The 12,424-nt window shown below is 41.4% G+C and overlaps 1 protein-coding gene across 1 annotated transcript in view; it reads left to right on the forward strand.

Annotated features, from left to right (window-relative positions):
* Nucleotides 1-12,424, forward strand: part of LOC134664719 (PH and SEC7 domain-containing protein) — a 60,605-nt gene that overhangs the window by 26,229 nt on the left and 21,952 nt on the right. The window contains exons 3-4 of the mRNA XM_063521466.1: nt 3,240-3,293; nt 5,180-5,261. Of these exons, the coding sequence (XP_063377536.1) occupies nt 3,240-3,293; nt 5,180-5,261 (136 nt within the window). The remainder of the gene's footprint in view (nt 1-3,239; nt 3,294-5,179; nt 5,262-12,424) is intronic.

Raw genomic sequence — 12,424 nt, forward strand, 5'->3', positions numbered from 1 at the left:
GAAGGGACGTTAATTTTATGGTTGGGTTAACTCTACTGTCACCCTTAAACCCCTTCATTAAAGATCTAAATTTAAAAAACAAATTTTAGATATGTATAGGTATATTTAATTATTTACGTATGATAAAAGAATCGCATTCGCGAAACATGTACTCTTACATTCAAATTGCGCTCTACTCCCTTTTAGGACGGCATCAGTCGCGCTGGTGAGTTTGAAAATTCTATATACAGTCAGCAGCAGAAGTTGCTAAGCGGGCTAGGTGTTCAAAATGATCTTGACGCGACTTTATTGTTAAGAGAATAAGAGCGTGTCAAGGTAATTTTGAACACGTCGCCCGCTTAGCAACTTCTGCTGCTTACTGTACATTATCCTCTTTGCTTCGTCTTCTAGATTAGAAATAAACACAATGTAGTTTCACGTAATGACCTGTAACACTGAATTTGAAAGAATAGAAAAATTAAAACGTATATATTGACACATGACATTACATTCGACGAAGCAACTCGGATGATTATGATAGAACTTCACTTATGCTAAGTTCGTTTAATCATTAATTATACTTTCGTTATCATTGATCCAAACGAGAAGTGTAATTAACTGTCTCTAATAGCTAAGTGAATAAAACATCCAATGTTAGTTATCTGTGGAACCAATCCACGTTACGATCGCATGGGAACTGGCTCACGCGAGTGCCTCATTCACCTTTCAGAGGGCTCGTGTTGTTACCATCACTTGCAGAATGTTACTTATTTAACTGTCTGGAATAGCTTAGTGAATAAAACATCCAATGTTAGCGTTATCTGTGGATTGGTTGTTACGATCGCATGGGAACTGGCTCACGCGAGTGCCTCATTCACGTTTCAGAGGGCTCGTGTTGTTACCATCACTTGCAGAATGTTGCTATAGGGCTTGATTCATGTTGAAGTACTTAGTTAACTGTCTCGAATAGCTTAGTGAATAAAACATCCAATGTTAGTTATCTGTGGATTGGTTGTTACGATCGCATGGGAACTGGCTCACGCGAGTGCCTCATTCACGTTTCAGAGGGCTCGTGTTGTTACCTATCACTTGCAGAATGTTGCTATAGGGCTTGATTCATGTTGAAGTACTTAGTTAACTGTCTCGAATAGCTTAGTGAATAAAACATCCAATGTTAGTTATCTGTGGATTGGTTGTTACGATCGCATGGGAACTGGCTCACGCGAGTGCCTCATTCACGTTTCAGAGGGCTCGTGTTGTAGAATGTTGCTATAGGGCTTGATTCATGTTGAAGTACTTAGTTAACTGTCTCGAATAGCTTAGTGAATAAAACATCCAATGTTAGCGTTATCTGTGGATTGGTTGTTACGATCGCATGGAGGGAACGGGCTCATGCGAGAACATTCACATTTCACAGGGCTCGTGTTGAATGTTGCTATACCCTCACAGGGTTCATGTTGATGTACTTAGTTAACTGTGTCGAATAGCTCAGTGAAGAAAACATCCAATGTTAGTATTTATCTGTGGATTGGTTGTTACGATCGAATGAAGGGATCACGCGAGCTCATTCACATTTCAGAGGGCTCGTGTTGTTACCATCACTTGCAGAACGTTGCTATACTCTCACAGGGTTCATGTTCATACTGTTAGTTAACTGTCTCGAATAGCTCAGTGAAGAAAACATCCAATGTTAGTTATCTGTGGATTGGTTGTTACGATCGCATGAAGGGAACGGGCTCACGTGAGCTTCACATTTCAGGGTAGGGGGTCGTGTTGTTACCATCACTTGCCAAACGTAAGCAATCGTTTGCTTTAAAGACCAATATAATATTCATCTACGATGACGACAACTATCGCTAGCGATAAAATCGACTCAATGGGTGCGTATCATGGAGGGCCCTAGGGAAAAAGTATGGTTGTCGATTTTATGGTGATAATAAAGAAGCTATAGAGGAAATAGGGAGTGTCATACGGCATTTACCTGTTAAAAATATTGGGGAGAAGTTAAGTGTAGAGTAAGTTACAACAGCCTAAGCCTCATGTAAACAAAAACACGTTATAGAAATGAAATGTATGTTTTTCCGCTTGATTTTTTCTGCACACACACACACACACCTGAAAATTTGTCTTTAATAAAGCAATGTCAAATATTTTGCGCGTTTCGTGTCCTAAATTTGCAGGTTACAGGACAAGATAAAGCTATCAGTAGTCTCAGTGCAACTCACGACCCCTATTTAGTAAAAGTTGGCTTTTATTTCTCTCAATCTCACACTTAAATTAGTTCGCCGTGCGTGGCCAATACCCGCTAACTCGTTAGCGAGGACTATACATAAGCCCGTCTGCCTAAGCTGCCTTTAACAACAACTCATTTACAGTCTGACCTCTTTCGAAATTGATTTCCTTCTCTCTTATCTTATCAAGATCCAAGACATGCGAGGATACTAACTCGATTTTATTTCGTTTTCTTGGGCTCCGCACTTAGCGCATTCACTGCTAACGTTTTCGTAGCGCTACGCTCGTAGCCGATTCAGGCCTTTTCCCGCTTTGTAGAGGAAAGCAACTACGAATCGAGCGGGTTCCAGCCTCTCAATGTGTTAAAGAAAGCTAGCCATCAGATAAAAGTCGTTAAATGTTTGGTTCCTTGTGGGTTAGCCCTGGAGTCGACAAACTGTTCATAAGAAGTAGGTAACCACAGAACAAATTAATCAGTACCATGAGCATCAAAGAGCCCCTACCATAAATTTAATCTATTTAATATAGCTTTAGACTACTAGACTTCATCTTTAGGGAGCTAGAAGAGCCGTAAATGCACCTCTAAAGAGCCACAGTTTACCGACCCCTGGGTTAGGCAGTTTCAAACTTTACGATTCCATGTCCAGTAAATATTTTAATTAATTATTTATACGAGCCTAGAGTCCCACTGCTGAGCAAAGGCCTCCCTCCTCCCTTTCCGCGTATCCCGATCCAGTTAATATTCGGTAAAAATTAAGAGGGTTCTGAAGAAGGCCCAAACATTAAGATCAGCTGATTTAAATATATTCTAACTCCATGCTCGTTGCGTTTGATGGCTCGTCTACACGATGGACCAGCGCCGGCCACTCCAAGGAACGCATTTATGCGTTAGAGGGAGCAAGTGATATTGCTATCTCATACTACCGCATGGCTGCGTCCCTTGGAACGGCCGGCGCTGGCCCATCGATTAGAGGAGCCATGAATGCTCGAGTCGTCGATTTATTTAGCAAACAAATTGATTGTTGCAGTTTTAAAATGTTTGCGACTATCGTCGGATCCCGTCACTTTAAGACTGAAAAAGGGTGAGTTAATAACAAGAATAATGTATTACTTGGTGGGGGTGGGTGACCTATGACATACGGCGGAATATAGACGAATAAATAAATGAGACTGCTAATTGCATACGAAGTTGCATTCGTCCGAAAACGTTTAAGTTCCATGGCCAAGATGACAAAACAAAACTTAAACAATGTATGGAAATAGTCACGTGACTTTCGTAGCTTCTGCAATAGAGGTTAATTTCTTCTATTCATTTGGCGTTAGCGTAAGATTGTTATTTTAGCTAGGCCCTCTAAACGGCATCGAATATTTAGCATGTCTATAACAAATATAGGGGGTATTTTAACCGTTAACGTACGGCATGTCATATATACATTTTTGAGTTTGAATTTTAATAGCTTTGAAGAGAGTTTATATTATAACTTTAGTGCTTCGTATATGCCCTAGAGGTTCAAATGGCAAAAAAAACTGTGAGTCACTAATAACTCAATTTAGCATGTCCCGTTTGGCTGCTTTTGTCGCGTAATAGAGATAACATAAAAACGAATGTAGCTTTAGACACGAACACTACCTTTGTTTTTTACAGTACTAGCTAGTACTGCTAGCAGTCTTCATTATCTACTCGTCTATGATATCCAAGCCGGCATTGGGTAGTAAAATTCGTACAGTATTCCCCAGTGGTCGTAGTAAGCCGCAACAAATAATGCGATATGTGGACTAGTTTACGTGGCTCGCGGGATCCCACATGTAGGGTTACCAGATGAAAACATGACAAATCCTGACAATGCCCTACTTAAAGCCGACCACTGACTTTTAAGGGGCCCACTGATTAACAGTCCGCTGAACGGTATCGGCCTGTCAGTTGTTCGGAACTGTCAAAATTTTGTTCTAACTGATAGGCCGATACCGTCCGGCGGACTGCTAATCAGTGGGCCCCCAGTCCGCCGGACGATATCGGCCGGTCAGTTGTTCGGAACTGTCAAATTTTTGTTTTAACTAACAGGCCGATATCGTCCGGCGGCTTGTTAGTCAGTGGTCGGCTTAAATAACACTAGGATCGCATACCTAATTTCCCGACGCGTAAAGGCGTGTTCAGATTGCTGTAGATTGCGCGATTAGCATGTGTTGCATTTATTAATTAGGCGCGCAATATGTAGCAAACGCGCGCCGCTTTCGCTTAATCTGGACGCATCTTGAAAACAATACGCATTCCTAAGACACGCTTCATTCTTTGTGTGCAAATCACGCGCAAGGCCTTCAATCCTGACCGAAGATCTAAATCCCCAAAATATCTCGGAAAACCCCAATGTCTGGTAACCCTACAGACACGGGATAACACTCGTTCACAGTGGCTTTGTTCCCTTTAATAATGTAATTTTCCGATGCTGTTGCCTGATATGATTTGCTTTGCTTATGTGCTAATTAACTTCTAGTCGATATTAAACCACGTTTTCATGACAAACTTTGAACGTATGTAGCGTTGACAATAACTATAAGACTGAACAGCAGTAGATAAATCAGCTCGCATAGTCAGATACGCGCGTTCACATGCCGATGCTGTTTGTAATGTTTGGGATTTAATGTCAGTTGTCACATTGGTTGCGTTGTGTGTTGTGTGCCTGGTCTAACGCGCGTTCAACGTATGTCATGTAAAATTAGCATAAAGTCCAGGGGCCTTACCATGATGTCCTTATTGCGTTTCTGTTTATGACCTAAACTGAATTGCTAAGGGACGGAGCTATGCGTCTTATATAGCTCCGTCATCATGGTAAGGCCCCTAGTCTTCGGTTGACGTTAGACGCTGCGTACACCGTCAGGCTATCGTGTGACGCTACACGCAGCGTGCAGCGTCAACCAGAAACCAGAGCCTTAGTAAAATGAACGATACGAGAGTGTATTAATGTTGCAGACCCACAGATCAAAGCGAACGTGAGGCGGTACTTGTCGTCCGGCGAGCGGCGGACGAGCGGGCCGCGAACGAACCACGATAAGTGAGTTTTTATATTATAGTTTATTTGTTATTTTAAGTTTTTTAATGGCCGGGCCACGAAACACGAATTTGGGCGCTGACGTTTGCCGTGAAAAACGAATGAGTCGGCAGTGTCGGCGTCCAGCAAATCTTTTCTTTTATGTTGCCTTCTCGGTTAAGCACACAAAAGTGAGCACTTTTTTCACAGAACACATATAAGTTGATTTGGAATAAGCCAGTAGTAACGCTGAGAGAGTATTAACTCATTGTGCCTGACGTCAGATAAACAGAATGCGTCTATATTGTATGGAGCTAAAACCAGGCAACATAACATGCCAGCAACAATAGCGCCAACAACGGCATCATCTAAATGAGCTGACTTGATGACTTCATATCTAACCCGCTCTAAACAATTTTATAGGCCGCGGCCTACAGTTGCCTCCTGAAACTCACGAACTAAATTGACATGAGTTTGACAAATTACTTATAAGTAGATACTGATACTGATATGAAATACTGTAATTGACATGTAAAACTATGTTTTATAAAGGAATAAATGAATGAATGAGATACATTTTAACTGACCGAGCAACAGTAGCGCCGCTAGCGGTGAATTCTCGCGATATTCTCTAATTCAAACTTTTTTGAAAATATCGATATGAACAGCACTGGCCAAACTATGGTATCCTTTGGTCACATTGACCTGTCAATTTAGTTCGCGAGATTCTGGAGGCAACCTTAGACGCAAGCGCCGCAACGCGCGCCGCTTTCTTCCAGTCCGCGGCCTTTTATAGAAATATCTAATTGTACCTGTACTTACCATCATATTTATCTATACAAGCGCCAGTAGGTCGCTGCAGTAAGTCTGCAGTTGCCTTTACATTGTGTAATTTGAAATGAAAGACTATCCGTCTCCCGCGGGTCTCAGCCGCGGTATGCTCGAGCGTTATTCCAACAGCTTACCGTACTCAATAGGCACATAAGTTCGCTCTCCGATTAGGTACATTTTGTTGTAAAGGTTGTTCTCATCTGGAAATGCATTAATTTACGAAAGGCTCGCTAATTGTATAATGTAAAACTAGTCCCCGTTCCTATGCCAGTGCCACCTACGCGTACGTATACTGCGCTAGCACTATCTGAATACAATACACGCATGAATTTTTTTTCTCCAACTCGCACCTCCAGTCTGTTCAACTTGCTCCAACGCACTCAAAACGCGTCAAACGCGAGCCTTAAGGCCAGCGCAAACCGGCGGAGCGTAGCGCAGATCACCGAGGAGCATTTACTCTGCGCAGCACACACCGGCGAGGTAAAATCCCCCGACATATCGCGAGCGCCCGCACAGTCCGGCGCTCGCGGTCGGCGCACCACGGAGCACTTCGGCGCAGGCCGGGGGATGCCGCGGCATGCCGCCGCGTGTACTCTATCACAAGGGATTAGTGACTAGTATGCACGAGTTCTCCCCCGTCGTCCCGGCGCTACTCCGGCTCACTGCGGAGGCCTCGACGCCGCCGCCTACCGCCGCGGTATCCTCTGGCGTGCTCCTTGATACTGCGGAGTAACAATCCTCCGTGATGCTCCGAGGTCGGTCTCAAAGCATTTAAATTTATACCTGAAGGTAATTGAAATAGGGAAGAAAATACATTGATAATTTTAAAGTGATCTGCGCTGCGGTCCGCCGGTTTGCGCAGGCCTTTACGCGAGTTGCACTAATTGGGCGCACAATCGTCTACGCTGGTCGCTGACGACTGACGCCGACCGCCATACATCGGTTACAACTTACTACAAATGTACGGCAAAGGGCGTCGAGTCTCAAGCGTGCCCGCTCGGAGCGTGCGCTCCATGGCCCTCGAGTTATAGTCCACTACTTCCACTAGCGCTGCCTGCGCAAGTACAGTCGCTATCAGATATATCGGAGCGGCCAAGGTGCTCACACATATCTTAACACGCCTCTATCATCAATTCAGTGATCTGATGGAGTCTGAGGGCCTACCGCGAACCACGTTCGATGTGTTGCCTCCCTGTCACACTTACACAATTACAAGTGCGACAGAGAGGCAACACGTCGAACTGGTTCGCGGTAGGCCCTCTGTACAGTGCAATTTGCGATTGACGCGTTCGAGACGCAATCGCCACAGGTTTAAAAATCTCGTGGTCCTATATTCACTGGCTCCTTTTAGTGCTCGTCTCGCTTGCTCTAAATAAATAATGCGAGTAGATGGAGCTGTCTAGCCCAATTTTACTTGAATATTCACTGGCGGGATAGTCGAGATCCGAATATTTTGCAAAGCTGCGGTTTGTTTGTCTTTATACCTACTTTAGATATTATTATTTTAACTTAAATTAATGCTTAAAAAGCAACTGGAGGTGGAGGGTCCGGAGGCGATTGTAAGTTTTTATAATACAACTCGTCATTGACGATTATTTTGTCAATATTTGTGAATAGTGTCAAATCAAATAATTAAAAAGACTAATAGTGTCATGTCAAATATGTAATTAAAAAGAGTAATATGTCGCTATTGGGAACGAATTTAGTCAAAATAAAATTATTAACAAACGGAAACTGTAATAAAATTTCGCCCCAGCAGTTCGTCACAACGAGAGACCCCTAGTGAATGTCTGTCTGATTGATTCGTACTACCAGCAGCACTGACCATCATTAGACCTTACTTCTTCGCAATAAGGCTCACTTATTGTCAATTACAACTAGTAAACATACAGAAGACGAATTAGTTTCCATAATTCCCTTCCCCCAACCGGACGCCAGCTGATTTCCTGCGATACGCCATTAGGACCATGTGGCGCGCCCCCATGCACCAATAGGGTTGTGTTCTATCTGTGGCGATAAAGTTATCCCTCCTTTATTATATTTATAGATGTCGCGCCATAACAGATAAGTGTTGAGAGCTGTAACTTCGTTATATTTTATAACTGAAAAGGGTCCCTGGTCAGGGTAAGAGGAATATAGTTTATATTACCCATGGCAAGCACCCGTGTCCCACCGTGATAGGCTTATGTTTTTTTCTATAACGATAAATTTATCTTCCGTTTACTAATGACTGAATATTTATAGATGACACATCTGTCATGCATTGCATGCACTTATCAGTGCTGAGAGCTATCATTTCCATACATTTATTATAAACCAATATTTATAAACCAATAGTTACTTAAAGATGTAACGTAACGTGGATTTAATGCAGGTGTATGAGCGTTATGTATATTTTTGATATTTATATTAGATTCAGATTCAGAGTTTTATTTGCTTAAACATGGTATTTACAATAGGTCTTAAATACTAATACGACTGATTAATATGTATTATCTCACGTACAACATAGAAAGTTACACTTAAGTTAGAAGTTCTTTTCTCCTGACTCCTGAACTGCTACTCATATTTCTAAATTATCCCATTATACATCTATATCCCCCAATAGCCCTGATTGACCTACATACTTTAATAAATGTTGTCCTTAAATAAATTCATTTGTACATATTATATTATCATATAAATATAATACATTGCCTACAACTGCAGATATAAATTTCATAGTAACTCGTAGCACGTTGCATTAATAAAATAAATATTATATCTAAAATAAGCCTAATACCAACAACTCAGACAGTATATGATGTCGACCTAGATTCCTAGATTGAACTGGGTGACACTCTATTTTCATCAAGGCACAATATATAAATATCAAGGCGTATCCTGTTATAGAGAACTGCACTTTGCTAGAAAATTTAATATCCTGCTTCCTTGAAATGGTTTCCCTAAGAGAAAATTTAGAATTTCCGTTTAAAATATGTACATATATGGCTTCGGACCTGTTTATGGATTGGTTTCAAAATTGCGGGGCGCCATTTTGAAAACGAGAATCCTTGCAAATTCCAATTTGAACATATTTAACAAACAGCACAGGGGCGCCGACATAGACAGTTTGGATATAAAAGGAAAAAATAGAAAAAATTACGCTTCCGGCAGGACTTGAACCCGCAACCTCCGAAATCCGTGCGTTAGCTCTAACCAGCAATTGAGCTACGGAAGCCTACCAGAATCTCGCGAATCTTTCTATTCCTTCCCTTATGTATAGGTTACCTATAGACAGTTTGGAACAATTAAGGTCCGCTACAGATGGATTGCAGGGTTGCAGTCGGGTGACTATAATTTGTATGAAAACTGCACGCCAACTGCAATATTGGAGTGCAGTTCCCATACAAGTTGCAGTCCGTCTGTACCGGATTATCGCGGAAATCTTTCCTGTAGGGGGTGAAATATATGTTGTACAGTTTGTATTGTATTGTAGAGAATTCTTGTAGAGGTCCAAGGCTAGTTGCAAGGAATATACAGGATGTTTGGTACATCGTTTGCCAAATTAAAACGGCATATAGGTTTGCTATCTTCTCATGCCTATAGAAAATTTGGCCATGGTTTTTTTTACTACTGCGCAAGTAAAAATTTGAAATTTTTCGTAAATAAACTGGCATAGAGCTGAATAAAAAAGTACGCAAAATTAAAAATTTCTAGGCCTGAGAAGATAGCAAATGACTCAACCTATCTGCCGTTTTAATTTGGCAAACGATGTACCAAACACCCTGTATAATAGTCAAAATGCTAACCTTGGAGTAAACACACATTTTTGAGCAACAATTTTGCAGTGCAGTCTTATGCTAATATGTAACACTAACTTGAGGGCTTTCGTTAGCTCTTAGTCCACAAGTAATATAATGCAACTTGATGCCAATAATGACTCACATGCAGTTAGTCAGATCATATAGTCAGTAGTTCTAGAATCAGGTGTAGCAACCCTTAATGTAAATCTACTGGTACTGGCATTAACTCGCCGCGGGTCAGTTACGATAATGCATATGACGTGTCAACTCATTCCAGCATACTTATTACGAGTCACGTATATGCAGTAAGTAATATGAAAGTTGAAAGGGTCCTAAAAGAAATAATTTCGATCAAATCGAGAGTGCTGTCGAAAAACAAGCGTGTTTATGTTTATGTAGTCATATATGCAACATTCTCATTCCTAGTCGTACAATACAGAGTCACGATGCATTAGTTTAGTATCAATTGTGTAGAATCGCAAAAAGCAAGCTCTTTAACAACTGTCATTTTTTAAACGTTAAGGCGCTTGTATTGGTATACATTTATGATGCAAAGTATAGCGTGCGTTTACTATCGGATTCTATCTTGTCATGGAAATGGCAACCAAGCGTGACAACCCTAATTTTATTAGGGTTAACACGGATATTCGCGAGCAGATGTTTCGTGCAGTAGTGTAAATTTACCCGTGATGACGTGTCAACAATGACTTTTAGTATGAGTACCAACCGGGGTCCCTTTGTTTCCCATAAAGTTTTAAGTCATAATGTATTGTTTGTCATATTATCGTTAGTCATAAAACTGAAACCGTTAACTTTTCAGGATTTTCGTAAGGTTATTCTATAGATAGGTTAGGTTAGGTTAGGTTTGTTTTATGGCAATCCTGAAAAGTTACGCGTTTCCGAGAAAAACCAATTATGACTAACGAAAATTCGGACAAACAATATATTATGACTTAAAACTATTTGGGAAACAATAGAGACCCGTACCAACCAATGAGTCAATGCGGTAACGAAGTGACAGACTGTTAGTTCACACCATGGAGTATACCTAGAGTAAAGGGAGCGAGATGTCTTATGGTAGAACAGTTGTAAAAGTGTCCAGCAGTCAGCTGTAGGTACATAATAGTTCCAAGTCTCTTCAGAGTAGCGCTACATTAGAAGGACGTAGGCGTTATTGATGGAGTGAAGTGCGCTGTCAATGATTTGAAATTTTTAATCAAATATTCTGGGTATTGTAGCGCCACCTATTTAGGTTTTTTGACGGACACTTTTTGATACTTGGAGATTGTTTTCCTTACCTTCCATAGTTCACACTGTGGAAGGTTGCAGTCAGCTCGCCACCATAAAAAAATAATTTGGCCAAGCCCGAGATAGTTCGAGGCATTTAGTGTTCCGTACGGCTACCATCAGTTTGGCATTGACATTAAACGCTACCGTTAACGTAATTTACTTTCTATGCATCTCGCTTGTACTGACATATTAGTGCGAAAGAGATATATAGAAAGTAAATTACGTTCACGATATCGCCGCATCGTTATATTTTACAGAGGTTGTTTGCCTGTTTTTAGGATACCGTATTCAAGTACCTTATAGGAACCCTTATAGTTTCTTAACCCTTGTAGTTTTTACTACATATTTAATATCTCATTAATTCTGAGACAAAATTTGTTTGTGGTGGCCGAATAAACTTTCAACAACAAATGTAAATATGGAATTCGCTAAAAAAAATGGAGACAGGCGGTATCAGGGACACAGGCGCTATGGTTGACGTGAAACGTGGTATAGACAGCTAATGCGAAGGCCGAAGGCCGAGCTCCGCGTAGGGCCGAAGGCCCGAAGCGTCCAGAATGTCAGTGCTTAAACAAAGAACAATAGTACAAGTGTCCAAATGCGAAGGTCAAAGGCCGAGCTCCGCGTGCACAGAGCAATAGTACAAGTGTCTAAATGCGAAGGCCAAAGGCGGAGCTCCGCGTAGGGCCGAAGGCCCGAAGCGTCCAGGATGTCAGTGCTTTAGCACAGAACAATAGTACAAGTGTCTAAATGCGAAAGCCGAAGGCCGCGCCCCGCGTAGGGCCGAAAGCCCGAAGCGTCCAGGATGTCAGTGCTTTAACACAGAATAATATTACAAGTGTCTAAATGCGAAGACCGAAGGTCGAGGTCTGCGTAGGGCCGAAGGCCCGAAGCGTCCAGGCCTTCGGCCCTACGCGGAGCTCAGCCTTCCGAATATTGTGTATATTGTTTCGACGAATCAGATTCTCTCAATAAAATCTATAGATGAGGCCATAGCTGTAAATAAACGCTACACAGCGGAACGAAATAGCGATTAATTGAAGCTTCAATATCTTCGTTAAACCTAAACATAATTGAAATGCTAATGGATAATGAATACCTATATTATGATATAATAAAATTATTCAATTATTGCGGAACACATATTTTAGTAGGTATTTATGTATTTTAATTAAATATCTGAACTTTCCCTTGGTTCCCTGCTGGGGCGTGACGATAAAATTGTGATCTGATAACCACAATAAAGAATAAAAGCGTTTTTGTTCATTTTAGGTATCGTTA

Source organism: Cydia fagiglandana, chromosome 5 (genome assembly GCF_963556715.1).
Source record: "Cydia fagiglandana chromosome 5, ilCydFagi1.1, whole genome shotgun sequence".
Lineage (NCBI taxonomy): Eukaryota > Metazoa > Arthropoda > Insecta > Lepidoptera > Tortricidae > Cydia > Cydia fagiglandana.